Genomic DNA, 24,303 nt, shown 5'->3' with positions numbered 1-24,303 from the left:
TGTCACTGAATCTGAAAGCAAATTGGAACTAAAGTTTTGATTATGCACAGTGGTGTCATGCATTATTCCTTCAAGATAAGGTGTACAGTTCAACAGCTGCCTGCAATGTGTATCTCAAAATGTAGACAGTTAAAATTGTATTCAGATTACCCACAAGAAAGTGCCCTTCTCATTTAACTAAGTTGTGTCCAGGAGAAAAGAAAAAAGCTATGTGCGGAGCACTCCTATATTCTGCAGTTTGGGTTTTTCACTAAGTCCATCCACATGCATGGTCTTATTTGAATCACATAATCACCCTGTGGAGGTAGGTTGTTTTAGCATGGGAACCTGAAGCTCAGAGAAGGTAAGTAATTTCTCCCAGAGTCAGAGCTAAGATTCATACTCAGTCAGGCACAGTTTCAAAGCCTGACTTGTTCTTTACAAAAAACAAGAACTACCCCCGTCAGAAGAGCAGTTTCACTAAAATGGGAGAAAGCTGGAGTTTAAAGAAATAGTGGAATAATGAGCTGGCCTTTGTAAAAGTGACATCAAAACAGAAACCTTTAGATGGGGGAGAAAAATCTAAAAATATATAAAAATATATCTATAGCAAATTTTCTATGATTAAAAAATCCTTTACACAGCAAATCAAGTTTCACAAATGGCAAACTACAAAAATATTTGCAATATTTATGACAATTAACTAGTTAACATCTGTTATATGTAGTTGCTTCAAATCAATATAAAAATATCCATAAAATGAGAAAAGACAACAGATAATATAACACTGAAATATAAATGGTTAATAAATTTTGAAGAAATCAAATCTACCAGCAATCTAAGAATGTATATCAATAGTTCATCTACTATTCATCCATCATGCTGTGTATACACACACACACACACACACACACACACACTCTCTCTCTCATGTCACATTGGTAAAGTGTAAGAAAAAAGTTGGTTTTATATAGTCCTAACAGAAATTCAAATAAACTGTTACAAATTTTACGGAAGTCATTTTGGCAATATGTTGTAAGGAATTTATTCGAAGCACTTTAGGATGTGTACTAAGATCTATATACTAGCATATGTGCTATAGAATTGTACATGATAGTACAATCTTTAAAATAATCTAATTGTCTGAAAATAGAAAATTGGTTAAGTGACATGCAGTGTATCTTTAAAACGCAGCCATTAAAAATACAGTTACTGTCAAGGCAATATATTCTCTATATACCGCTTAGAAGAATCAAAACAGAGGGACCTATGATTGCATATGATGGGAGAAAATATATAGAAAGATAGGCACCAAAGTTAAGCCACTGTGATTCATTGATTGGAAAATATATTTTAACATCTCTGAAATCAAGACAAGTCTTACAATCAATGGTGTCTTGGTTTCAATTAAAGTTTGCATACGTCCTCATTTTTTTTTTTTCACACAGATAGGCATCACTTATGTAATTTTAAAAAGAAGAACGGACTCTCAGCATGATATCACAACACTGCTACTACCTGGCTTATGTGTATTTTTTCCACAGGAGGGAGTAGTGAAGGGGAAATGTGCAAAAATAATTGCTGGGGATAAGGTGGGGAAGGATAGGAAAGAAGTTAACAAGAGAGCTCATCTAGTTAGTCAGGGAATTCAAGGTTCTAAGTCTTCACAAACTGCTACCAAAAACACTTGTAAATGTGATTATAAAAGTATGCTTTGAAAAAATACAGAGAGATAAAGCCAAAAAGATGGAGAGATGCATATCCCAAATTTCAATAAGGTAAAAAAAATACAGCCTAAAAATGTATCTAATGACCAGAAAGCTTCAACTTTATGGTTGGAAAGATTCTAGGAAGAATAATGGGTTGCCAAGCAGTAAAGAAGGAAGGAAGTCAGTTGGAGTTAGGATGGGGTTATTGGGAACAACGAGAGAATCCTCATTTCCTTTTTAGATACCATTAGCAGAAAGCCACTCCTAGAATTCCAAGATAATTAGCAGTCCCTCATGATAGCATTTTGAAAAAGACTGAGAAACCTACAACTGATGACACCATGGCTGGGTGTAGTCATAGTTGGATGAGCCACTGTATCTAAAGACTGTTGATTAATGGAAATATGCCAACCAAACTAATTGCTTTGTCTCCTTTCACTGTAAATACCTAATTCATTTCCCACATTACCACTATAATTATCTTTCTAAATCACAGATCTGACCACTGTATATGTTTAACACCTTAGCAGGGCATACAAGGCCCTTTAGCACTGGTTCCTTTGTCAACCTTTTTACCTCAATGCCTATCTCAATAGCCAATAAATGACACTGCAAGCCTTATGTGACCCTTGCTGACACTGTACTCTACAGCATGAATGAAATATAGAGCATAGAGATGAATGTAATCCATATGCCAAAAAATCTGGAACCTGGGTAATAAGAAAAAATTGCGGGAAACTAGAGATATTAAAGGAGAATTTCAGACATCAGCAAAGTCACCATGGAAAAGCAGCAGCACATTTGGAAGACAGAAGTAAAGCCCATGTGCAGGTGTTTCAGAAGCGTGTTGTTTTTTTTCTCTATAGCACAAGGATGTTTGAACATATTAGAGTTGCTAAATAACAGGAATACCCAAAAAGACTGTCACAAAAGTCAGAAAGTTTAAGATGACATGAAGAAGCTTTATGAATATCTTTTGGGATTTCCTAAATATGACTCCCATACTAGGCTGTAGGATGGATGAGGTGACATTTAAGGATGCATATAGTGCTGATGGGCTATAGCCTAGACCTCATGTAGTTGCAGTGTGGCAAGCAACCATCCTAAAAGCCGTGCCTTTCTATTATAGTTAAAAGAATAGCCGTGGGCCAGGTGCAGTGGCTCATGTCTGTAATCCCATCACTTTGGGAGGCCAAGGCAGGTGGATCACTTGAGGTCAGTAAAATCTATGGAGCCTCTCCCCAGAAAAATATATTTTGCATATAATTTCTGGGAGTTCTTGAGCTTCCTGAAACACAGCCATCCATGGGCCTTTGTCCATGGTCTATGAGCCCCAAGTCAGAAACCCCTGAATATAATTAGATTTCACAGGTTCACATTTGATTTAAATTCCCTCTAGTTTGGATTCCAGCTTGCTTTCCTTTGTCTGGATCTTCTGTTGTGCTATCGTCTGCGTATCTATATGACCAGAAAGACTGGCTCTAGTAATCACTGAAAGAATATTCAGTTCTTAGAAAGGAAAATATTTCCAAGGATACTACTGGTCTGTTGTCAGTTACAGTAGACTGATGGATTGCAGGTATGTGGCATAACAATGCTTTCTACTGAACTAGCTCTCCTTTCACTTCTGGGGCCCCATGTTGCCTTTCAAGCTAGTTGCAAAGAAGGGAAAATGGAAAAACCAGGGGAATGTAACTTAAGGTAAGTCCTGAAGCAATTCATGGCACTGCTTAAAAGCAGTGTCCAATCCAAACACCACTCTAAGACAAGGCCATCTGCCTGGTATGCACCATGAAAAATTTTTGTATTAGGCTTATCCACGCCCTTGTGTGAAGTCACCCTGAAAATAAACCTTCACAGATCAGAGAGCCAGGATACAAACAAATGGGAAGATACTGCCCATGGATATCAATGACACAGCTGAACTGAAGCTGAAAAGGAAAGACAAGAGAGAACTACCAGAGGGAGCAGTGCTTGCACAAGGGACATGAATACTTTGGTGGGGATGGAGAGGGAGTGCCTGAGAAGGGAAATAGTGAGCTGTGTTATGAGATTTTAGGACACTATATTTAGGTAGCAGAGAGCCTGAGCTAAATGCTTTTATTCCAAAGTGATTTTCATCAAGAATGCACAAAATTTAATAAGAGACAGGGAATAAGAAGCTTAGAAGGCTTCTGTCAGTCAGTCAATCAGAAAAACAATTATCTAGGAACTCTTTCCATAAGGTAGCTGTGCTAGGCACTGTACAGCCTGAATAGCTCATTAAAGCATCTGTCAGAGGGTCCTCATTCCTTACATAGTTGGCCAGAACTGTGCCCCAAAAACCTATTTTTGGTCCCAATTACCAATTTTCAGGGGGAGTAGAAATAAAACTACTTTGTTACTTTTGATAAAATATTGTAATGTAATAAAGAATAATATTGATCTCCTTATTGCTTTCAGACAGTAAATACAAGACTACTCCTTAACAATCTCTATCGTTTGTGAAGGAACTCCCAAGTACCATGTTCCAGAAGCTCTCTCTGTGTGACTTTATCATAGCATTTCCCCCACTGTACTGAAAGCAGGCATCTACTGGTGTCTCTTGGCAGAATGTAATCTTCAGGAGGGCAGGGCCAGGTCTTGTTTCTAAATCCTCAGAGCTGGCATGGGGCCTCGCCTGTACTGAGTACAGCAGGTCCTGGAATAATGTGGTGTCTTTATAGTGCTGATGAGAAAAAAAATTGATTCCTGACTGGAGCCACTGTCTGTGTGAAGTGTTCTTCCCATGTCTGTATGGGTTTTCTCCAGGTACTCTGGTTTCCTCCCATGTACCAAAGATGTTACCATTAGGTGAAAGGGTGTGTCTACATGGTCTGTGTGTGTGAATGTGTGCGCACTGTGATAAGATGGAATCCTCTCCAGGCCTTGAGCTGTTGGGGTAGGATCCAGCCATCCTCAACCTTGAACTTAAACAATTGGGAAAATAATTTTTGTATTTGCTTTTAATAATCTTTCTTAAATGTACATAAGCTCACATTCACTTTAATGTTTAATGTTAAGTGTTTGAGATCTTTATTTGGAAGTTTGATGATGTTTTTCTGACCAGAAATATGCCCTAGGAACTTAATTCTTGTTTTATCAATTAGCTTTTGGTAAAACTGGTTTTGTTACACATCATGTCGCTTAGAGTTGCAGTTTCCAAGAACCTATGGAGGCCATTAAGTGAGAACAGAGTGTACTCAGAGAATCACAAATGCTGACCATCTGAGTCATTTTCTTAGGTGGGAGCACTAAGCTGTGCTTTTCACTGTCTAGCATGCAGTCCCTCAGTTGAGTGCCATCTCATTTAAGAAGGACAGGCTGCAGAAAGGTGCAATTAAAACAAATTAAGATGATCCTAACATCTATTGTTGTAGTGTTAGTAGTATCAGGTTCTTTTTTTTTTTTTTTTGAGATGGAGTCTCGCTCTGTCACCCAGGCTGGAGTGCAGTGGCACGATCTCTGCTCACTGCAAGCTCTGCCTCCCGGGTTCATGCCATTCTCCTGCCTCAGACTCCTGAGTAGCTAGGACTACAGGCACTTGCCACCATGCCCGGCTAATTTTTTTATTTTTAGTAGAGACAGGGTGTCACCATGTTAGCCAGGATGGTTTCGATCTCCTGACCTCATGATCCGCCTGCCTCAGTCTCCCAAAGGGCTGGGATTATAGGCACGAGCCACCGCGCCCAGCCCACAATGCTTTTTAAAAATTTGCAGCCAATCTATATTTTTTTCATTTATTTCTTCCTTTCCTCCCTTCCTCCCTTTCTCTCTCTCTCTCTCTCCCTTTCTTTTTTTTTCTCACTCTGTCACAAAGGCTGGAATGCAGTGGCATGACTACAGTTCAGGTCACTGTAACCTCTGCCTCCCAGGTTCAAGGATTTCTCCTGCCTCAGCCTTCCAAGTAGCTGGGATTACAGGTGCACGTCACCATGCCTGGCTAATTTTTTTGTATTTTTAGTAGAAAAGGGGATTCATCATGTTGGCCAGGCTGGTCTTGAGCTCCTGGCCTCAAGTGATCCACCCACCTTGACCTCCCAAAGTGCTGGGATTACAGGCGTGAGCCACTGAGGGACTGGCCTCATTTCTAAATTTGTCATTTGAATGTGTTCCCACTAAAAATATGCTCAGCTCCTCAGAGAGGCCTTTCCCACCCATCTCACCTCAATAGGCCACCCTCTGTTAATATCGGTATCAGTACCCTTATTGTTTCCCTGTCTGTATTTATGTTGCTGATTTTCCGTTTATTTTTTTTACTGTTGTTGGACTTTCATCAAGAGAATGTAAATCTATGAGGGCACAGAACATGTCTGTCTTATACACATTTGTATCTCTGGATCTAACCTAGTGCCTGATATGCAATAAGTACTCAATAAATATCTGTTGAGTAGAATAAATGGAATTCTTTGAGATTGTACTTTGCAAATAATTTAGTAGAAGAGTAGTTTGTTGAGATCCTACAGAAAAACAAAGATGTTTTAGTTGACCAAGTAATTTTGAGCAACGCCTAACACTATCTTCCTTCTGGAACACTCGTATATCCAAGGCTCTGAGAACTCTTGCAAGAAAGAAACCACTGAATAGTACTTAGCTTAGTGTGTCCTAAACTTATATGACCAAAAAATCTTTTTAAAAGAAATATCTAATAACATTCTGTGGAATGTATTCTAAAGCGCACACCTTGGGAAACAGCTTTAAGCATGAAATAAGATCCTGGACCATTACCCCAGAGATGGTGGTAGACATCTTTCAATATTTTTCTATACTTACTGAAAGGCCAAAGACAGCTTCTCTGATCACTAAAGAAAGGAAGAGAAGCTTATTCTCACTAAGTGGTCACTTTCATTGACAACCTCTCCCAATTCCTGCAAATTATGGTTTCTTACCTCTTTTTAAATAGCTCCCATCACCATGTAGCATCAAAATGCTCTGGAAAGCACAGCTGGCATCATATTGGGTCTACTTAAAAGGGAAGCCTCTAAGCAACTGGTTTCAACTTCAAATCAGTGCTATTGGCACAGTGTTAAATTTAAGATGGCTTATTTTTTCATTTGAGTTTAATTATTAATTGGCATAAAAATTTCTAACCAAAAGCACTTGTTTTACAAAAGCATCTCCCAGAGTCTTTATTGAAGTAAGTTACTTTCAAATGAGAGCATCAGGATATTCAGGTATATCTCACCATCATTTTGAGGTGTGAGGTAAGTAATGCATCATCAACAATGATTAAAGTACAGAAGTTTGTGACTTGCTTTTAAAAAATCAGTGCTATTTGAATGTCATCCCTATAACAGCATCATTCTCCCTCACCTGCATTCCAATATAGTTTCTAAAATGTGAGAGGAAGAGGTGGACTAGTTCATCTTGAGATGATATGTCTGTGATATGTGCCTATTACTAATATTCTATTAATAGTATAACTGATTTTTAATTTATTCCTGAGCAGAAACAAGAAAGGAAAAAAATGAAAAGGGATTGAAAAATCTGGGGCGGCCCCTGGTCATGTATCCTACTTGTGCATAAACCATCTGCCGTCTAGACCATGACTGAAAGCAACTAACAGAAAAAGTGAGCCTTATTAGTCCACTTAATATATGCTTCAATTTAAAGGTAAATATATATTTTCACATAGCTCTTAAAGATTCAAAGAACTGTACAAAGCAAGGTGAGCTTATGTGGTACTTAATGAAAATTTTCTGGTATTGAGTATATAGCGGGGAGAGGTGGTAGTGGCTCTGAACCGATTCCCAAAAGTTACCAGTTCTCTATGAAGAGTTACAGTAAATAGACTGCCCTAATTTTGCCAGAAAGCAATACAGAGCTGTTCTCTACATAGGAAATATAAATGTGTGTTGCATTTGCACCCATTTCAAATGCTTGGTTTATAACAGCTTGTTTTGAGGTCACAAAAGTGAAAGCCATCAACCACAGCAGATCACAGGTCAATGTTTAACAAACATTTAACAAATCACAAATAAAGTTTGAATCTTTGTGGAAATGTGAAATGGATGAAAGATTCATGTAACCTCTAACTTCTGGTCAGGCATTCTTTGCATGCACTTTTAAAAAGTCCATTTCAATATCAGGCTAGAGTTAAAGGAAACCCTCCTGCTTATGGCACTTCCAAGGTGAAAATAAAACATTCTGATAAAGCTCATAGCCTTGAGGAAAATTTCAAGTGGCTTATTGCCTTAGTTTTCTCTTATTTCACTTACTCATTATCAGACAGAATTGAAGGACAGATTCTGCCTTTTGCTCTATAGGCTAACTTCTTCTATTCTCTGTGGAGACCATAGTTGGTGACTTGAGTATTTTGCTACCCATTTTTCTGTGTAACCCTTGATTTAATGGACTCGAGATCTGCAAAGCACATTCCATGAAAGAAGTCTGTACATCGGCTGATGGGATGTGTGGGTGTGCACGAATTATGCAAAGAGAAAAGTTACTCTTCTGCATGCAATGAACCAAATTATCCCCATTCCTTTGCAGAAGAGTTTTTTTCTTCTTCTTCTTTTTCTTTCTCTTCACAGCTTGAATAATGTTTAGTTGGGATTTCAGGTTTTTCTGGTTTTCAGCAGGATCCGACAGGTGTGGGAAAGGGCCACATGCCCACGGTCAGGGCATCACTTATGAGATCCCTGCCTCTCCTCACATGCATTTATCTATGGCTATGGGTGTCTTGTCACTGGCCCTGATGCCACAGTAGGACTCATAAAACTGGCAACGTTAAGACCAAAATAATGTCATTTAGTGTCTAGGGGGAGGTTACAAAGAGGATTAGAGGCAGGCAGGCAAGCAGGGTATATTAAATAAGTCCATGACTAACAGAGTGTGACAGAAAAGGGTTTTATTCTTTTCAACAAAACAATTCCCTAGGACTAGGACCATTACTCCACTGTGCCTTTATCACCTTGGGATTTTTATGGTTATTTTTGATTAATTCGCATTTTTGTAAAGGCTTTTTTGAAATGATGCCAGTTTTCAATTTTTAATTAAAGTCGTAAATAATCTTAATTCTGCCTTAAAAGGTTTATTGTTTCTTTTTTTTTCTTATTGCTGCCAGGAAATATTTCAAATACCAAGTCCTAATGTGAGTGAGCAATTAGAATCTCTCCAAGGTCTAGTAACAACATTGTACCATGTAAATATTACACACTGGTATATCAGCACAAGATTTGGAAATATGGATTGACTAGTTTCTGGTTTATTAGCAACTGCTTCTCCCGGGAGTGACATTTCCTTTTTTTGTTGGATGGAGCAACTTTCATCATTTTAATTTCCACAAATTAATCCATCATGGATTCATAAAGAATTTTTTAAATCTTTGGATAAAAAGACAGGCTAAAATCGGAAAGTAAACACTGCAAACTTATCACTAAGGGCTCCGCAATGCAAGTCAACAAGTCAATGAAATCCAATTCAACCACTTGCAGAAAACAGTGAACATCAAAAGCTAAGCCACTTGAGAGACAGGGTCTTCTTTTACATAAGACAAAATTAAGATAACACTGCAATATTTGACATGAGATTACAATACTGCTCCTTGAAAGTACACCCTTGTTTATTTAGATTGCTTGTTAAATGGGTGTCTGCAAATTGTCAGTAAAATAATATTTTGTAGTCTCAAGATCTGGTTTTCTTTTTTCAGTTAGTGCTTCAATAATCTCTCACACAATCGAAACTACTCTTTCTTTATACAGAGGCTGAAACAAATCAAGTTTGAACAGGAGAAACCATTAATAATTCCTGAAAATATCCCATTACTGTCAACCTAGGTTACCTTCTTAACTTGAACATTACAGTGTTGCTTATTTGTCTAGATAGGGGACTGATACTCTTTCATGTCCATGACAATTGTTAATCTCTACAAGGGTACTCTCCGATGTTAATGACAGATTCACTATTACAATAAAACCTTACACATTTGGACAACTTGGAGGCAGAAAATGATCAGATTCAGGGGGAAGAAAACCCCCTCATCTAGAAGGTGTTTTTTTTTTTTTTTTTACTAATTCAAATTTATAAGGTATATATAGATGATAACAAAATAACAGACAGTGGTCCTGCTGAAAGTAGTTAATACCATGCAAAAAGGGTGTGTTATTTTAAGAAGATTAAGCACATGCTTTCTCACTTTATTTACATTATTAATTAACTTAGCAGTTCCTTTGCTTTTCTGAAACACAAGAGCAAATCCAGTGTCTGTCTAATGATCACAGATATCAATTTACTGGGATTCCAATTAAAGAAATTTAACTATATTTCTAGGGGAAAATGATTTTAACAATTAACTTACAAGAGTGGGTTTGTATGCAATTAAGACTATCTGTCAAATCCCCCTTACTGAGCATTTTTCTAACTCACAAGGAAAAGGTCAAATTCTTTCCATATATGCACCCTTGGCTGGCACCATGCTAACACTTCTCAAGGAAGAAAAAAAAATCTCAAGTAACAAGAAGACTACAGAGCATTTCCCAACATAAAAGTGTTAAATCCCTATAAACCATGAAAGAATGCAAAATTTCTCAGTAGAAGCCATGGTGACCTGAAAACCCTTGCCATGGGGTTCAATCACTTGAAATACATTGAGTCTTAAACTGCCCTTAAATTTGTTATAAAGGGCCCTTAAATGAATCAAGAACCCATCTCAATACCAATGAAACACTCACAAAGCCAAGGTCAGCTCAATATGTTTTCTGCCATGAATAGAAGATACTCATTGATCCAAAAATGTAAAAACTTAGTTACTAGGAAATGCCTTGAAAGGTAGTAAGCTCTCTGTCTCTGGAAGGGTTGAAGCACAGTGCAGTCAACCACTTGCTAGACATCTTATGGAGTTAGGAGAGCAAGCCAGGTCGACTGGCTGGTTGGTCTCTAACATTTCTTCCAAATCTGAGATATTATGATTTTTATGAACTTTGAAAATGCATTAACCCCTCATTAATGTCAAAGTGATTTTAAGTTCAATTCCTTTTTCAGATTTTCATACAAATTCAGAAATCTGCTTTTTCTCTAAGCGTAAAGAATGCTCTCTACTTGTCCTAGAGACTTACTTACCTTCTTCATTAGAGCATCACGATTTTGGCTAATTGATATTTTATTAGCCAAAAAAAAAGTACTTATTTCCAGAAGGATTTCTGTGGTGTTGTTTTTCCCAATTCAATTATCTTTAGCTATCTGAACTTAACTTCCACAAAAGCTTTTTGTTGCTTTCCAGTTTGAGGGACCTTCCTTACTTTTCTCTGATTCCTATTATACAAGCCTTCCCCAGAAATTCGCATAGCTATATCAGCTATGCAAACCGTAGCCTCGCTGTTACTTCATGGGAGACTTACCTCCTCAAACGGTCTAAAGCAGGTTACACCATGAGAAGTATAAGAATTTCAAGTGCCCTGCCGAAGCTTCGTGTACTACAAGAATAATTTGAACATGCTTTTCCCGACTAGAAGATTCTCTTTTAAAATTACCTTTTTCCTTGCTTGTTGATCTTTGGAAGAATGTGCCTTCACATGCTTTCTTAGGGAACTTGGGTCTGTGTAGCGTTTGGTACATCCTGGAATTTGACAAGCATAAGGTTTCTAAATGAGAAAGAAAGAAAGAAACAGCTGTGGTTAAATCATAAAGGTAACTGGGGAATGTTTCACTCAAAGACTATTGACTTCAGAGCATGAACTGTTACCAATTCACTGATGTGAAATGCTAGCTAATACTCATGCATTTTAATTACAAAGTCTAGTAACTTTGCATGATGGTTAAGATAAGGGTAAACTTTCAAGAAACAAAGAGATGATTTCTAAGAGATTGCTTTAGTGTACACTCTAACCACAAAACCGCTTGTGGCACTTTTTAATGTGGAAATTATTAGTAAGCATCTCTAGTCATACTTACAGTTATGTTTCCCTGAGAATAATCTTTGGTACTGTCAGAAACTAGTAAACACATATTCTTTAAGGGTTCAGGTAAAGAAGCTGTAGTAAAGTCCAGAAAAAAGCTGGGTATTTTTCAGAAGAAACCTGATTCAGAAGAGAAAGGGAGAGAATTAAGAAGAGAAAATTAGTGTAAAGTGAGTAAGAGACAGTAGGTTTCAAACAGACACGTGAAAAATCATCCAGAGAAGCATTAATATTATTAGTTGCAGAGGTGTCCTGGTGTTGAGCCTGACTTAAGTGAATAAGCTCTTGGCTGACTGCAATCAGAACATACATTTTGGCTATTTCAATTCCCCCATGCTCCTGGGAGATGTGAGGTATGGTGCTTAAGGCTGAGTCTAGGCTCTTTTTTTTTTTTTTTTTTTTAAGATGTTGTTTTGTTCTTGTCGCTCAGGCTGGAGTACAGTGATGAAATCTCGGCTCACTGCAACCTCTGCCTCCTGGGTTCAAGTGATTCCCCTGCCTCAGCCTCCTGAGTAGCAGGGATTAAAGGTGTGCGCCACCATGCCTGGCATGTTTAAATTTTTGTACCCCTCGTGCTCGGTACATAATAGAAATGAATGAGTAACAGCAGCTCACACCCATTCACATTTCAGCACTTATTCCTACTGTTATGACCCTTAAACTTATCAAAGGTTTGAGGCTATGACTCTTCAGTTGTGAGATAAATCAAAATCTTCTGCTTTTTCAAGAAATGAAAAATTTAAAAATCACAGGATTAACTGTGTTTATAACATATATTAATAGTAACTGATCTGCTTAGAGTCTCATCAAGTAAGGTATTAGAGCTGTGCTTGTATGATGTGAAATGTAAGGAACAGACCTGAAACCCTGTCTCGGGATTCTTGCTCTAGAAACTTGTAATAGTAAAATAATAATAATCATCATCATCTGACTAATCTGATTTTATTGTTGCTTCTGTTTTTATGTGCATGTGTGTCATTCTGTGAGCCAACAAATAAGTGGATTACATTATTTGACCTGCTAGAAGCCATATTTATGGTTCACTCCTTTTTTGTGTGTCATTTTTGATTCCAAGAACAAGGTTAAATCATGAATATATAATTTAATTTGACATACCAAACTTGAATTCTATGTTTGATATCTGCTGTGTTCATTGACTGACTGACTGTTTGTCTGGTTGGTTGAATCACTCAGAAGTATGCTTCTGGGATGTGCTCGGCACTGGGTTTCAGATTAGGGATCTAAAAGTGAACAATGGATAAACCAGGTTCTCGATATCTCATGGTTTCTACAAAACAGTGAGATTATTGGCTAAAGTCACTTGCCAGTTAGTTTCTACTGAGTGAGCAAAGATTTTCTTTAACTTGGGAATCTTTTCTGAATTCGCATAGCCTTCTTGCACTAGCCTTCCCCACCCTGCCCTGGCTTCAGGAGCGCAACTAGCTAAGATCTTTACTGGCAATCCCATCGTAAAAGCTTGTGCTTTGAGCATTAGAGGAGATGTTACATGTACAAAAGGCTTGATGACTATTAACAAATTATATACATTGATGCCATTATTATTACCATGATCACTACAATTTAGGTTGGTAATGTCATTTTCTATTTGATTTCTTTTTTTTTTTTTTTTGAGACAAAGTATCACTCTGTCATCTAGGCTGGAGTGCAATGGCACGATCTTAACCCTAACCCTAACCGCAACCTCCGCCTCCCGGGTTCAAGAGATTCTCCTGCCTCAGCCTCCCAGGTAGCTGGGATTACAGGTATGCGCCACCATGGCCTAGCTAATTTTGTGTTTTTAGTAGAGATGGGGTTTCGCCATGTTGGCCAGGCTGGTCTTGAACTCCTGACCTCAGGTGATCCACCCACGTCGGCCTTCCAAAGTGCTGAGATTATAGATGTGAGCCACCGTGCCCAGTTTTCTATTTGATTTTGAGATGTTCTTGGAGAAAGCTTGACTACACACTCACTGTTCCTCTCAGCTGACCTTCACTTTCTTCTCTTGTTGTCAGCCACCAGCGAGGGACTGGTATGCCAAAATAGCAATGTCAGGGACTGATCTAAGTAGTACTGCTGCACCCGTCATTTTATCTCAGGTTATCTAAGCTTTAACTAGCATGCTACACTTCATCCAACTATATATTTTGTTATTTTCCACCTGTACTGTACAATTACTTTCCCTGTCTAGATATTAAGATGCTAATAAAGAAATTAATTAATACAACTATTAAGGATTAGAATTAGGAACTCAGTAATCTTTATGGGAAAACCATTTTTTCTACAAATAAGGAATCCACTTAGTTGAAGAAAGATACTTTATCCAAAATTCTGACAGTATTAGCATAAGGAGTGCTTAATGAAAGGGAACAAGGACCTAAATTTAAATAAATTCTTCAAGCAAGTACAGTTTGTTTTTAAAATCAAGTGTATGGTTTCTATAGGATTTTAAAAGAGTTTACTAATTTGTTAAATGTAGTAAAAGTTTAAACAGGAGCTAGTTTGGAGCTTAAAAGAAAAAATGATGATTTAAAAATATTTAATAGAGAAATAATTTTTCCAAAAAAACCAAAATAGCTGAGTTTTAAAAGCTATTGCATTAATAAAAATCGGGAAATCACTGTATTAGGTAGTTTTCCTCAAACGTTTTTTTAAAAAGATATATATTTTTATTCCAAAATGATTTCTGAAAATGCTCTTAGTTTGATTAGCTAAAATTAGCTCCAAGCAAAGGAGGCCAGTGCGAAACCGTAACACTTAGCCTCACAATAGTTCTTTCTAACCACAGATAACTAGGTGGAGTAGAAGCAATTTCTCAAGACAATCTTGTCTCATAAATGTTCATTCTTCCATGATAAAGATTAATGACAAATTGGAAAATTTGTTTGATCCCACCAAGAGCATTTTAGATACAACAAAATAGGGCATTTTAACACAATTTATTCTTTTTTTTTTTTTCTACTTAGAAAAAGCCCACTATTCACCACATTTATTCATAGTATTCTATTTTATTGGCCCTAAAATCACTGAATTCAGGTAGAGTAGAAACTGGGTCCATCCTACACCCATGCTGCTCTAACTATATTGGAGATATTTACTAGGCAAACCATCACATTTATGCATATTCGGGGATAATTCTGTTTAGAAAGGTTACGTGACATATAGCTAAAATGACTTCTATGAATATGACTAATAGAGACTAATATAAAATTTAATAAATATGTCAACTATAACATCAGAAGGATCTTAAATATGTATGAGAAGGTGTGTAGAAATAACAGTATCTTTTCAAAATTCAAACTCTAGTGTAGTTTAATAATAGACATCAGAATGTTAACACCGAAAAAGTACTGTCATGAATACATTATTTGCAAGAATGTGGGATAAGAGATCTATGATGTGTATAATACACTTATCCTGATGGCTTTGTTAAGCAAAGTGAAATTACATAGAGTCTACCTGGCCTAGTATAAGGAAAATGGCATCAAAACCTGGGAAATGCAAAGGAGGGCTATCAACGTAATTGAGAAAATAACAGACAAGAATCATAGAAAAGGCATTTGGGAATGAGCAAAATGTTGTAGCATTAAGGGAGTTAAGGGTGCAATAATGAAAATCAATTGTTCTCATGGGGCTGATGTCAAAGAATATGTGGCTGTTAACAGATAGAAAGCATGAGGAAACTGAACTCTTGGGAAAGATTCGCTGTTTCTTCTTAGATCAGTTGAAGGTGAAAACACCAGGTGGTTTCTAAAGCAAAGGGCCAAATTCACTCTTGAAAATCATTCCAGCCGCAAAGTTCTATGTCAAGAGGAAAAGAACCAGGGTAGAAAAAAAACAAAGAAAAACAAACAAAAACTGCTTCATATTCCTAGCAATAGCATACATTACCAACTTGATATCTGAATACTGATTTTAATGCTGTCTCTACTGATCACTCTCTGTACTAAAATCCACTACATGACAGCCCCTAAACTGCTTTTGCTTTGTACACAGCAGTGACCAAGTCACCCTTTTGTCCCAGGAGGTTGTAATATTTAGAATAACCTGGTACTACAGAAAAATGGAACAGCCAAATAGGGCCCCATCTGGCCTTTTACCAGGCTCCACTGCTGCCCTTGGCATTGTCCCTGTAACCTGCAGACCATAAAGCAAACACTTCACCAGCCCACTATCAAGCAGGCACTTCCTCACACCAGGTTCTGGGTTGGAAACTGGAAAGCTCCTGCCATTCTTACAGTGTCCAGATGCGTCCGCTGGTGTTTGGCGCGGTCGCTGGAGTTACTGAAGGCCTTCTGACAACCCGGATGCTGGCACAAATACGGCTTCTCGCCTGTGTGGCTCCGCAAGTGGATCTTGAGATTTTCAAGTCTTGAAAAGGCCTTCTTGCAACCTTCAAACTGCAAAAAGAAAACAATTTTTGGTTGTTGAGAAGAACCCTGGATATTTGAGTCTGGGGGACAGGAAAAAGAAAATGTCCTTAGTTTGTACTTTGGTGAAAATGATAAAATAAAATCAAATCCAAACATTAATAAATATTGCTCCTAAAAATATCCAAATGTTTACATGAACTGCATTTTTCCACTGAATATACATGCCACTTTCTGTACCAGATTTGGGTCCCAAACTGATTTCTGTGATTACTTATGTCAGAGAAAATTCACTGTGAGCCATCTGGCTCTGTTAATAAAAATACAGTAATGTGTGTCTTAAAGATTTATTAAAAATTAACACACTTTTCCATTTCCAAATTGGTCTAAATTGAAGGAACTGGAAAAGAAGAAACTTTCTGACAACTAATAAATTAATAAGAAAAAATCAGAGTGATATATGAGAAAAAGGAGAATTGACGATCTGAGAGTCCAGGATGAAAAAGACATGCGTGCACTAGATCAATATGATCATACATTTCCTTAACTATATTTGTAAGTTTTTCCAACCCTCAAAAGAGTGACCATGTTAATGTATATGGTAATGACAAGGCTAATGAGATAAAGTTTTTAACACACTTTTATAAAGGAAGCCAAATATGCGAAATCATTTTCCAAATAAATACTTTAATCCTTTTTTAATTTTAGACATTTTGTTATCTAATTCATGAGGAAAAGAAGATAAAAGACTTAAGATTTCAATAAATGTGTCACTGGTTTGTTAATAGTATTTATTGACAGTAATATTTACTCAATGTCTTCTGAGGGCAAAATATCAGCTACTATTAATAGGGTCAAAGTGATTCCAATCCTTGAAGTAACAATCTAATAAAGAAAACGTGTTAGAGAAAGCCTATAAATGAAGCATAAAGGTAAGATGGGGATTTATCTTTTAACTCTCTCTTCGATGCTAAGTTCCAGAATATTTATGTTACTTAGACAGTTTTAATCCCATTTGAGTTCTCACTGGAAGGGAAACGGAGAAATATGGAAAACCTACTGGAACGAAGCATAATACATTTAAAGCAATTAAGAAGCCTCACTTCTTATAGAGAAATGCAGTGGGGTGAGAGTGTGTACCAAAGGAAGGTAAGTTCCAGATGGTTCCCATTCAAAATTAGCAGGTATAACTTAACCTTGCTGCAAGAAGTTTTATAAAACTCTTTGGCTCTCTTACTTACGATAATAGAAGGTAGAGGACATTGTTCACAACAGAATGATCTAGAGCCAGCCAGGTTTTGGTTATTTGAATTCTCATCTTTAAGTAAAGGATGAACTAAGTAAAAAAAAATAATTAAACATGTCATAACTCCATCTATTTAAGTTGTCCAGATTTTGCATGCTGGAGTATTTTAAGAAATTTATGAAAGTTGTACTTATTTTTGATTGAGAGTTATACATGTTTCACAGACATATGTTGGTTTATTTCAATTTTGATATTTTGCTTAAAATAATTTTGGTGTTTTCCTGATTTCTATTTCACATAAAAATAAATTTAGCCTGAGCAGAAGATGAATGCTGACGAAGCCAACTACTTTTTCAGCAGAGTGAAAGGAAACGTCACTAGAGGGAGAGAGGAGTTAAGGGGCTCATTTCTGCAGCTTTTCAAGTGACTCTCAAATTTAAGAATAAAGGGGCTAAAAAATTAAGCCCCAACTCATAGCTAAGAGGCCTCTGCTGACCAAACCTCTGTTTTTAGGGTTCTCTTTGAATGACGACTCAGAGAAAACTCTTGGAGCTCAGTTTATTTGACTTGGAATCACCTGGTGGACCACACTTAGGTCTGAAATGAGCTTGCGGTTTTAGACACGCCAAGTCTGTAGCCTAGTTCCTAGCAAGGCTCTTTTGTAGGGTGGATTCCATTTTGGGGCCAGCTCCAGGGGCACGTACCCAAACCTGAGTAGGCCCCATATCCACTCTGTTCCACAGTCGCCTCAGATCTTGGTCTGAGAGAAAGCTGCATTGTTTCAGCACCAGGATGAGAGTGGATAACTACTTTAGAATAAGATTAATGAGGTTTCTGTGAGTACAGGATAAAACAACATCCCTAGTTCTACCATAGAGGGATTAGAAGGATCCAAGACATGTCCCTGACTAATTCAAACTGTTCACTTGATAAGACATAAACTATATGTAAGAATACCATTTCCAAGTCTTTCCAGTTAAATGTCCACTTAAATATTCAGTTAAAACTCAACTCATTGCTGTTATTACTCTTAACAGAAGCAATAATCAAAGACCAAAGGGCTTACTGGATTCCAAGCAAATCAGTGCAAAATGAACAATATCTCAGAACATCTTGACCATTTTCAAATAGCAAGGACAGAGGAAAATATAGGCACCCAGACTGAAAATTACAACAAAAAGATTATCTGTAAAATAATCAAAATCCAGTTGATATCAGATGATGTTTCCTCTGTAACAAGAAAGGGCAGAAGACAATAGAATAGCATTACAGTATTCTCAGGGGAAAAGTTTATGAATGAAGAGTTTGACCTCATTATGTTGTATGAATAAAGGCAGAAGAAGAAAGGCAATTTCATGTAGTCAGGGGCTCATAACATACACCCCCAACTCACTCTTGTTGAAGAATTCACTTGCAGGAACCATAGAACCCAAGACCAGTAAAATCACACACTAAAGGATTAATAAATGCCTTGGTGAGGCACCAAATATCCAGCTCCTCACAGGAGTGTGCAGGGCACCACACCGGAATGAACTTGTCACATTGACAATTCTGCCGAAAGAGAAAGGAGGTGCTATTCATTTCTCTAATGGTGTCTGGATGAAACTTGAAAGCAAACAATTTTATCCTGAATCATCATCATTTATTATGGGAACAACCCTGTAATTCATCACAAGAACTTCCCCTCCCTCAGGCAGTTTTACCCCTAGATTTATAAGTTCAATTAAATGCAAATGCATTTAAAATAAAACAACATTTAGGTAGGCTTATAAAAGACTGCTATAAAATATACCAAAATTAGATTCTTTGACTGTTTGGGCAAATGGATGCCTTTTATCCTTCTTATTTTTTTCATGTTTTCCAGATCTTTAATGAGGAAGCAAGTCTCACCTTGTAAACTGACATCTACGCTTAGGGAAGCATGGAACATTAGGAGTGTTTCCTTGGGTTTGGCCAGATGCTTTCTCATCGAGGTTCCTAAGTTCAAGCCCATCCTGAGATCCAAGGTCCAAATCATTAACTAACTGCTGGTGTCACTGCCACTGGACAACACCTACCCAAATTGAACAATATCCTATTTTCAGATCTTCTGCTTCCTGGACAAACTATAGAACCATGAGCCCAGGACTTAGTGACACATGACTGAATGATCAGGCCAGAGTTTGCCCGAGGTTCAAAAACAGACTACGAACAGGAAAACAAGAGAAACACGCAAACTCTCAGAATCCAAGGGGGAAACAGAAGATGGCTGAATAGAGCACAAGGGAGACAAATGCAGGGTGACAGTGTGGGGAGCAGCAATGGTGGAAAAGGGGCCTGGTGTGCATTCAGCATACCAAGCTCCTTGCTAGAAAATTTCCCCTATGTTAGTAATTTTATCTAAATAGCATTATTTTTTCCCAGCAAATACTGAGTAAGCCCTTTGTGCATGAAAGCAAGGTCATGTGTACGACTGGGCAGGTTACATACTGATGCACCCCTGAGGAGTGTTTCTCAAAGATGGGGTCCCTAGACCAGCAACATTGGCAGCACCTGGGAACGTGTCAGATCTACACATTCTCTGACCCCAGACCTATAGAATCAGAATGCTGGGAGTGAGGTCCAGTCATCTGACTGCTAACAAGCCCTTCAGAAGATTCTGATATTCTGATGAACACTACTACAGTGTGAGCAGGTGAGTTAGGGAATGCCATTCATACTGTGATCACTGTTCATTTATTGATGAAAATCTTGTGATAAAAGTAAAGCATTTTGCAGAATTTACCCATTTCTAATTCAGACAAGGGTCATGTGGACTAGTGTAGCAGCGACCACCCTAGAATGGAAAAGGCATCTCCATTCCAGAGCGGGGCAAAAAGGACAAAATCTCAGAATCTCCATCTCCTACTGGAGACTCTTTAAATTCCCAACTTTTTAATCTGCCACTAGGCAGATGTCTGGTTCTGAAATAGGTGTGCCCCCAAGTTCCCTCGGTGGCCTTCTGACCAATAAAACATCCCATACTTCTGCCCATTACATTCCCTTGTTGAGCAAAAGCACAGAAGGGGAGCCATCATTTTCTGTTTGCACATTTCAGTGGCTTTGCGGACACATATGGGAACGGTGCATGAAACTGTTAGGTGATAGAACTTACACTCATGGGTCTTGAAAATACTGCATTGAATGAAGCCTCACTCTGAGAAGGATTTCTTTAACTCTGAGGCTGTTTTCAAGCAACAAACTTTAATTAGAAAGTTTAAGTTATTGCAAACCTAAAGAACCTTAGCTTGTACCACTTTGCTAATTTAGATTATTTTATATTTAAAGAATCGTAGCTGGACTGTAATCACCATCTATATATATTGGCTTGATTACGGATTGTTGACATTAAGTGGCATTAAGATGACCTTTGAAATATTACTTTCCCTTTCTATTAGAGGCTTTTGTGTAAGGTTCTAAAAATGAAAGGCTCATTAGACACCATTAAAATAGGATTTATTCCATATGTGTAACCAATAATTAAGTAGAATATTACTCCCTCCCCTAATCAGCTACTTAGAGTGCTGAGAAGCATAAGTTCATATTCAAAGCAGTAATAACAGCAAACCTTTCCTGATCAGGTTTCCATACCATTGCTAATGTCAACTAAACCCAAACAGAAAGAAGTCTATGATGCCGGACATGCTTTTTAAAATATACATTTGATTTGAATTAAGGCTTAGTGTTTACAACTCTGGGAGGTACACACTTTCACAATTCCGTCAATTAAGACCAATTAATCCCATTAGTGATGGCTGATGCTAAGATACGCAGCAAGAACTGACTGATGAAGTATATGCCAGTTCACATCTCCACATACAGCCCAAAGATAACAGAGAAGAAATGCATGGGCAGGAGGATCAGCAAATATTTCTAATCCTGCAGGTACTGTCAAAGGGACTTCCACAATAAGTCCAAGAGTTCAAGTCCACTTGAATCAAGCATGTACCTTCAAAAGCTGTATATGAAAGATGACTTCTGTGACTCAGAAAAAGATGGTCAAAGGGCCACCTCACACACTTGAGGAGAGGTGAGAAATTTGACACATGAATTCAGCTGGGATTTAGTTCTGGAAGCTTCTTTCTAGACCACTGCTTCCCATCTTCACCTGGGAGACTTGTTAAAGTACAGACTCTGCCTCACTAGGGCTAGGTGGGACCTGAGATCCTGCATTTCTAACAATCTCCCAGGTGATACTTCTAAATGGTGAATGTTTGAAGGTTACACTTTGAGGAGCAACATTCTAGGGATCATTAGGTCACCCTAATCTCAAAAAGGCATAGTTTTGTGGGATTTTAAAAAGAAGAAGTAAAATAAACAAAAGAACTAGAAAATAAATAAAAGAAGAAAAGAAAGAACCAAACTGTGGCAGTTTCACACCTTAGGTTGTGAAACAGTTAAATCTAATTTTAAAATTTAAGTGGGAAGATAACAGGGAAAAAAAAAAGTAGAAGAAAAGTCAGAAAAGAAGGACCAAGAATCACAAGAAAGACTGCAGAAGCACACTGGGGCCATCGGATTTTGTTTCTCCTTCTGCGGACTTCACATTTGGACATACAGGTCACCTCATGCCACTCTGGTTTCTGCTTCCAGTGCATTCTTAATAGTACTAGATGCTCTAGCAAATCTTAATATTTACATCAGTTTGTAGAAAGTGCTACATAAGGGAGAAAAAGAAAATCATTCAAATGTTTTGAGGCTTTTAAAAAGTATCTAATTCATGAATCGATTGTGTGGAATAACAGGGAATTCCTTCTGCTTCTTGGTTTGTTCAGACTAATAACTCCACAACGGGGACAGAGAACATGCCCCTATATATTCTTGCTTTGTGATTTTACTCATGTTGCAGTCAAATCACCCTCTTGTCCTTAACAGAGCACTGTACTCAGGAGTTACTGGGTTTCCCTTTGGTTTGGTAAAAGGTAATACCTGATTTTATAACATTTCAAAGGTTCTACCCAGAGTAATAACAGCCTCACTGGAAATTTATTTAAAGTTGTGATAAGGTTGTCCCTGGTTAATTTGAGAGTCCTCTTAACTTCAGGGGAATCAGTGTAACCCAAACTGAGTTTCCAAAGTTTGCAAGTATCTAAACAGATTTGCACTTGCATTTCCTACAACAATCTTCCAAGTTTCCCTGACCCTAGGTTTGGCTGGGGCAGGAGGAGGGGAGAAAAGGCTGTGACACTTTGGTCTCAATGAGTCAATCACTCACTGAGTGCGTGCCAGTCATCTGACATCTGGCATTCTGAAGTGGCCTACAGTCCTCATTTACCCAGATTATCTGGAATTATTAAAATTTTTGTAGAATTAATATCAAACTCTTTCTGTAATGTTTTCCTAAACTGTAATAAAGAGACTCAAATTACTATGTTTTTCCTTATTATTCTGGTGTACAAAATGGGCCTATTAACTAGCTCATAAATACAACTTCCTGGCTTCTTGTGCTGCTTATTTTTGAAGAAGAAATCTGTATAAAACAAGGTTTACTGAAATGGACAGTACATACACGTTTCTTATTGGTTTAAAGGAATATGTTGCTTTTTAACATTTGGGTCATGAGTAAGCAGCTGATTCCTAAAAGAGTCTTTGAAATGAGGTAGCAAATTTAATGAGAGTTCAACTTAAAAAATGAAAATGAAAAAAACTTTTCAAGAAGCCACAAGACAATGTAGAGAGAAATATGTTATTCCTGTTGCAACATTTGAACCATATTAAATTTTTGTGGAAATTATCAAGTGTCTGGTTTGTAACAATTGAAAGGATCTGAGGACAAATGGAACCTCATCATGGGTATTATACCATGACTGGAAAAAGAATATTCACAGTGCAACATTGATACTTAAGACATATCATATGGCCCTCTCTAGCTATTCTACACATATAAGGTATCATGTATTATTCATGTTATACCAATACAATGCCAGAAAACTACAATTTCAAGTGAATAATTGTTTCTGTGAGTGGGTAAATAATGAAAACTGGTTGTCTGGAGGTTATGTAAACACAACAATAAGTTTTTGTTGCTGCTGTTGTTTATTAGTATTGATTTCATTCAATCTGTGAATACATATCCACAAGAGCATGTATACTTCAGGGGTTGACAAACAACAAAAAATGCATTTGATAACATGCCAGTAGAGCAAATACGTTTTATGACTATGTAATTAGCTCTGCATAAACATACCTATCTTAGTCCATCTTCTGTTGCTAGAACTGAATACCACAGACTGGGTAATTTATAAAAAATAGAGGTTTATTTAACTCACAGTTCAGAAGACTGAGAATTCCGAGGGCACGGCAGCAGCATTTGCTGAGGGCTTTCATACTGTGTCATATCATGGCAGAAGAGCCAAAGGGGAAGTTGGCATGTGAGAAAAGGGGATGGAACACAAGAGGTGACCTCACTTTACAACAGCCTGCTTTGGAGACAACTAGTGCAGTCCCACTAGAGTGAGAACTCACTCACTCCTGTGACAATTAGCCCAGGCTCACGGGAGCAGCATTAATTCCTCTTAACAATCCAGCCACTTTTTAAGGCCCACCTCTCAGCACTGATACATAGAGGGGGACCAAATTTTCAACATATGAACTCCAGGTATCATACTCAAACCATAGAAACAGCTAAAAGCAACCAAAGTATTTAATTTTCTGTGTACCTGTGTTTCTGATCACCATGTAGCCAGGTATAACCCATGTACATGTATCTATAATATATAAGCATAATACTTCTATGAAGTATAAAGCATACAAATAAAAGCAGTGCTCAGATGTTTTACTACTCTATATTAAAGAAAAGAATTATTTCAAACTCTAAGTACAGCAGTATACCAAGTGACCTCCTCCATGCAGACCATGCACATATTGAGTTTCTCGCACAATGAGTACTTCATTAGGCTCTGCAAAAGTAACATTGGTTTTCATCTTACCTTTCCTGCGCTCATAATGTGTTGCAGGAGATAGACATACATGCAGATGGCCGGGCGCGGTGGCTCAAGCCTGTAATCCCAGCACTTTGGGAGGCCGAGATGGGCGGATCACGAGGTTAGGAGATCGAGACCATCCTGGCT

General features: G+C 37.7%; 1 protein-coding gene across 2 annotated transcripts in view; it reads right to left on the bottom strand.

Moving 5' to 3' along the window:
* The window catches only part of GLIS3 (GLIS family zinc finger 3), a 484,272-nt gene that overhangs the window by 95,821 nt on the left and 364,148 nt on the right, over positions 1-24,303 (bottom strand). For both annotated transcript variants that reach the window (XM_011937348.1, XM_011937349.1), the window contains 2 exons: positions 15,838-15,999; positions 11,177-11,287 (listed from right to left, as the gene is read on the bottom strand). In XM_011937348.1, coding sequence (XP_011792738.1) covers positions 11,177-11,287; positions 15,838-15,999 — 273 coding nt within the window. The remainder of the gene's footprint in view (positions 1-11,176; positions 11,288-15,837; positions 16,000-24,303) is intronic.

This window comes from Colobus angolensis, unplaced genomic scaffold, assembly GCF_000951035.1.
Source record: "Colobus angolensis palliatus isolate OR3802 unplaced genomic scaffold, Cang.pa_1.0 Scaffold162, whole genome shotgun sequence".
Lineage (NCBI taxonomy): Eukaryota > Metazoa > Chordata > Mammalia > Primates > Cercopithecidae > Colobus > Colobus angolensis.
This window is presented reverse-complemented; position numbering and strand designations above follow the sequence as displayed.